At 45.8% G+C, this 6,000-nt stretch overlaps 1 protein-coding gene across 1 annotated transcript in view; it reads left to right on the top strand.

Moving 5' to 3' along the window:
* The window catches only part of bmpr2b (bone morphogenetic protein receptor, type II b (serine/threonine kinase)), a 179,336-nt gene that overhangs the window by 61,862 nt on the left and 111,474 nt on the right, over positions 1–6,000 (top strand). Inside the window, exon 3 of the mRNA XM_036959091.1 lies at positions 237–413. Within this exon, the coding sequence (XP_036814986.1) occupies positions 237–413 (177 nt within the window). The remainder of the gene's footprint in view (positions 1–236; positions 414–6,000) is intronic.

Below are 6,000 nucleotides of genomic sequence, written 5' to 3'. Positions count from 1 at the left end.
AGAATTCTGCGTACAGTCTCAATTTGGTATTTGTCCCATTTTGTGAATTCTTGGTTGGTGTCTTTCTGTCACTCACTCACTCACTCACTCACTCACTCACTCACTCACTCACTCACTCACTCACTCACTCACTCACTCACTCACTTTGACCCACACAGTGTTTATAATCAAAGGCAGAACACACAGTCACATCCTGTCCGCAGCAGTCTCTCATCCTCCTCTCTATCCTCCTCCAGGATGCTGGACTCACATCGGGGACCAGCAGGAGTGCCATGACGACCGTTGCGTGGTTACCACCACTCCGTCTCAGATCCAGAACGGGACGTATAGGTTCTGCTGCTGTAGCACCAACATGTGTAACGTCAACTTCACCGAGGACTTCCCCCCACCCAGCCCCACCTCTGCACAGCTATGTAAGTACCATAACCCCTGATCTCAAGTACCATAACCCCTGACCCCAAGTACCATAACCCCTGACCCTCTGCCCAGGCCCACCTCTGCACAGCTATGTAAGTACCATAACCCCTGACCCCAAGTACCATAACCCCTGACCCCAAGTACCATAACCTCTGAACCTCCGCCCAGCCCCACCTCTGCACAGCTATGTAAGTACCATAACCCCTGACCCTCCACCCAGCCCCACCTCTGCACAGCTATGTAAGTACCATAACCCCTGACCCTCCACCCAGCCCCACCTCTGCACAGCTAGGGCGGCAGGGTAGCCTAGTGGTTAGAGCGTTGGACTAGTAACCGGAAGGTTGCGAGTTCAAACCCCCGAGCTGACAAGGTACAAATCTGTCGTTCTGCCCCTGAACAGGCAGTTAACCCACTGTTCCCAGGCCGTCATTGAAAATAAGAATTTGTTCTTAACTGACTTGCCTGGTTAAATAAAGGTAAAATAAAATAAAAATGTAAGTACCATAACCCCTGACCCTCCACCCAGCCCCACCTCTGCACAGCTATGTAAGTACCATAACCCCTGACCCTCCGCCCAGCCCCACCTCTGCACAGCTATGTAAGTACCATAACCCCTGACCCTCCACCCAGCCCCACCTCTGCACAGCTATGTAAGTACCATAACCCCTGACACTCCGCCCAGCCCCACCTCTGCACAGCTATGTAAGTACCATAACCCCTGAACCTCCGCCCAGCCCACCTCTGCACAGCTATGTAAGTACCATAACCCCTGACACTCCGCCCAGCCCCACCTCTGCACAGCTATGTAAGTACCATAACCCCTGAACCTCCGCCCAGCCCACCTCTGCACAGCTATGTAAGTACCATAACCCCTGACCCTCCGCCCAGCCCCACCTCTGCACAGCTATGTAAGTACCATAACCCCTGACCCTCCGCCCAGCCCCACCTCTGCACAGCTATGTAAGTACCATAACCCCTGACCCTCCGCCCAGCCCCACCTCTGCACAGCTATGTAAGTACCATAACCCCTGACCCTCCGCCCAGCCCCACCTCTGCACAGCTATGTAAGTACCATAACCCCTGACCCTCCACCCAGCCCCACCTCTGCACAGCTATGTAAGTACCATAACCCCTGACCCTCCGCCCAGCCCCACCTCTGCACAGCTATGTAAGTACCATAACCCCTGACCCTCCGCCCAGCCCCACCTCTGCACAGCTATGTAAGTACCATAACCCCTGACACTTAACCTCTAACCCCTGACCCTCCGCCCAGCCTCTCTGTAAAGCCATTCTGCTCAGCGAAAAAGCTATAAGATGGTATTATCATATCACTGTGACTAACTGCCGAAACATTTGGCTCAGCGACGACAATCTTTGCAGCCGTTATAAAACCATTGAGTGAGGGTTAGGTCAAATAACAGCCGAAGGAGACGGGGGGGGGTATTCAGTGGAAGAATAGAGAGCGATGTCTCACCATGTTACTGTGTCCTCTGTCTCATTGTTCCGATTACATCCTGTCTGTCTCTGTTACTATTTATAACCAAGACTGAGAGACTGTTATGTTGTTCTGATTAGCATGAGCTGTGTATTGTTCTGTTGACAATACATCAGCCTCTGATGTCATGATTTGTATTGGTCTGTTTACATCAGCCTCTGATGTCATGATGTGTATTGGTCTGTTTACATCAGCCTCTGATGTCATGATGTGTATTGGTCTGTTCACATCAGCCTCTGATGTCATGATGTGTATTGGTCTGTTCACATCAGCCTCTGATGTCATGATGTGTATTGGTCTGTTCACATCAGCCTCTGATGTCATGATGTGTATTGGTCTGTTTACATCAGCCTCTGACATCATGATTTGTATTGGTCTGTTCACATCAGCCTCTGATGTCATGATGTGAATTGGTCTGTTTACATCAGCCTCTGACATCATGATTTGTATTGGTCTGTTTACATCAGCCTCTGATTCCGCATATTTAGTGGAACTTCTTGGTTCAGGTGAGTATCCTAGCCAGGTAGAACTCATTGTGGAGGGCTGTGTGCTGGTTCTTTTCGGTGTGAGGGTCAGTGTGGTAGCTTTATGCTGGGTTTCTATAGACCTACCCGGGGAGTCTGCTTGGCAGCACAATGCCCGTCTCCTTAGAGTTGCTGCAGAGAGAGAGCGAAAGCAGGAGAGACAGACGGGAGAGCCTGGAGGGTACTGGCGGCCTCCACACAGAACCTGGCTCCGCTTCTCCCTCCGTTTCTCCCTGCACTCTCTCTGTCACTCCCCAACAACACTAATGAGACACACCGCCTGATGGAGTCTAACAGAACAACACTACTGAGTAATAATGCCTGATGGAGTCTAACAGAACAACACTACTGAGACACACTGTCTGATGGAGTCTAACAGAACAACACTACTGAGACACACTGTCTGATGGAGTCTAACAGAACAACACTACTGAGTAATACTGCCTGATGGAGTCTAACAGAACAACACTACTGAGTAATACTGCCTGATGGAGTCTAACAGAACAACACTACTGAGTAATACTGCCTGATGGAGTCTAACAGAACAACACTACTGAGTAATAATGCCTGATGGAGTCTAACAGAACAACACTACTGAGACACACTGTCTGATGGAGTCTAACAGAACAACACTACTGAGACACACTGTCTGATGGAGTCTAACAGAACAACACTACTGAGTAATACTGCCTGATGGAGTCTAACAGAAGTAATACCGTGAGAAATGGGAGTCCTGAGGAATCAATGAATCAATGGTTGTGTCTGAGTCAGTAGGAAAGCTCCCCTCCCCTTACTAGTGACCAGAGCCCTATTCCCTATATAGTGCACTACTTTAGACCAGAGTCCTATTCTCTATATAGTGCACTACTATAGACCAGAGCCCTATTCCCTATATAGTGCACTACTTTAGACCAGAGCCCTATTCCCTATGTAGAGCACTACTAGTGACCAAAGCTATTGCCATTCACATTCATCATCCTATCTCTTCCCTCTCGTTTAATCTGGTGATTTAACCATGGAGGAGGAGAAGACACGTCTATTCCCCTGAAATGTGATGTTTGCCAATTAAAGCTAGTTTGTGTTCACGATAGGAGAGGACAGCCAGAGACACACAGCCTGGCTGGCGGTCATTAGCTCAGTGACTTAATTCATTAAGATATAGAGTAAGTCTGTATTATTATAATAATAAATGAAAACGTACAGTAACAGCATTAAACAGTGGTTTTACAACGAATAAAAGCTACTGCTACAAGTACTAATACAACTATGAAAACTAAGTACCTGTAATAGATACAGGTCATTCAGAAAGTATTCAGACCCCTAAAACAAATCCCCTTCAATCTGCACACAAACTTCTGACCCACTGGGAATGTGATGAAAGAAATAAAAGCTGAAATAAATCACTCTACTATTATTCTGACATTTCACATTCTTAAAATAAAGTGGTGATCCTAACTGACCTAAGACAGGGAATTTTTACTAGGATTAAATGTTAGGAATTGTGAAAAACTGAGTTTAAATGTATTTGGCTAAGGTGTATGTAAACTTCCAACTTCAACTCTATTAGTAACTTAATTATAAACCAACCCATTATAAAGTTGTCATTACTGTTTAGTGTAAACAAATAAACAAATCCACAATGAATCCTTTTTCCTGCTGTGATAAAAAACCTTCCTATAGATACAGGAGTAAAGGAACATAACTTACATGTGGCTCAGTGTCAATAACACACATCCTTCCACTGTCTATCACGTCTTTGACAGCATCAATACTGGTCCCATATAGATGGCCTTTATATTCACCGTACTCCAGGAACCTAGAACAGACCAAAGATACTCTATAAAACTCATGAACTGTATTACAGCTATATTACAACCACGTATATAACAACTATGATAAACCCATGAAATCCCCCAATGGATTTTGTTTCATCTCTTATGAAATGACTGTTGATTCAGAAACAGGAAGTAAGGTCAATCCTGCCAGGTCGCAAAAGAGGTCCAAAGGGTCATTTTGTTACGTTACAGCCTTATCCTAAAATGGATTAAATAAATAATATCCCTCATCAATCTACACACAATACCCCATAATGACATCACAATACCCCATAATGACAACACAATACCCCATAATGACATCACAATACCCCATAATGACATCACAATACCCCATAATGACATCACAATACCCCATAATGACATCACAATACCCCATAATGACATCACAGTACCCCATAATGACATCACAATACCCCATAAAGAAAAAGCTAAACTGTTTTTTTAGAAATGTTTGCAAATGTATTAAAAAATTTATAATAAATACCTGTATTTACATAAGTATTCAGACCCTTTGCTATGAGACTTGAAATTGAGCTCTGCTGCATCCTGTTTCCATTGATCATCCTTGAGATGTTTCTACAACTTGATCGGAGTCCAACCAGTGGTAAATTAAATTGATTGGACATGATTTAGAAAGGCACCACACACCTGTCTATATAAGGTCCCACAGTTGACAGTGAATGTCAGAGCAAAAACCAAGCCATGAGTTCGAAGGAATTGTCTGTAGAGCTCTGAGACAGGCTTGTGTCGAGGCACAGAGCTGGGGAAGGGTACCAAAACATGTCTGCAGAATTGAAGGTCGCCAAAAACACAGTGGCCTCCATCATTCTTAAATGGAAGAAGTTTGTAACCAAAGTTTGGAACCACCAAGACTGTCAGCAGGCCGCCCGGCCAAATTGAGCAATCGGGGGAGAAGGGCCTTGGTCAGAGAGGTGACCAAGAACCCGTTGGTCACTCTGACAGAGCTCCAGAGTTCCTCTGTGGAGGTGTGATAACCTTCCAGAAGGACAACCATCTCTGCAGCACTCCACCAATCAGGTCTTTATGGTAGAGTGGCCAGACGGAAGCCACTCAGTAAAAGGCTCATGATAGCCCGCTTGGAGTTTGCCAAAAGGCACCTAAAGGACTCTGATCATGAGAAACAAGATTCTCTGGTCTGATGAAATCAAGATTGAACTCTTTGGCCTAAATGCCAAGGGTCATGTCTAGAGGAAACCTGGCACCATCACTACGGTGAAGCATGATGGTGGCAGCATCATGCTGTGAGGATGTTTTTCAGTGGCAGGGACTGGGAGACTGGTCAGGATCGAGTGAATGATAAACGGAGCAAAGTACAGAGAGATCCTTGATGAAAACCTGCTCCAGAGCGCTCAGGACCTCAGACTGGGGTGAAGGTTCACCTTCCTACAGGACAACAACCCTAAGCACACAGCCAAGACAACACAGGAGTGGCTTCGTGACAAGTCTCTGAATGTCCTTGAGTGGCCCAGACAGAGTCTGAACTTAAACCCGATCGAACATCGGGCGGAAAGTGGTTAGAGCATTGGACTAGTAACTGAAAGGTTGCAAGATCGAATCCCCGAGCTGACAAGGTAAAAATATGTCAATCTGCCCCTGAACAGGCAGTTTACACACTGTTCCTAGACCGTCATTGAAAGTAAGAATTTGTTCTTAACTGACTTGCCTAGTTAATGAAAGGTAAAATAAAAAATCTCTGGAGAGACCT

Source organism: Oncorhynchus mykiss, chromosome 22, assembly GCF_013265735.2.
Source record: "Oncorhynchus mykiss isolate Arlee chromosome 22, USDA_OmykA_1.1, whole genome shotgun sequence".
NCBI lineage: Eukaryota > Metazoa > Chordata > Actinopteri > Salmoniformes > Salmonidae > Oncorhynchus > Oncorhynchus mykiss.
This window is presented reverse-complemented; position numbering and strand designations above follow the sequence as displayed.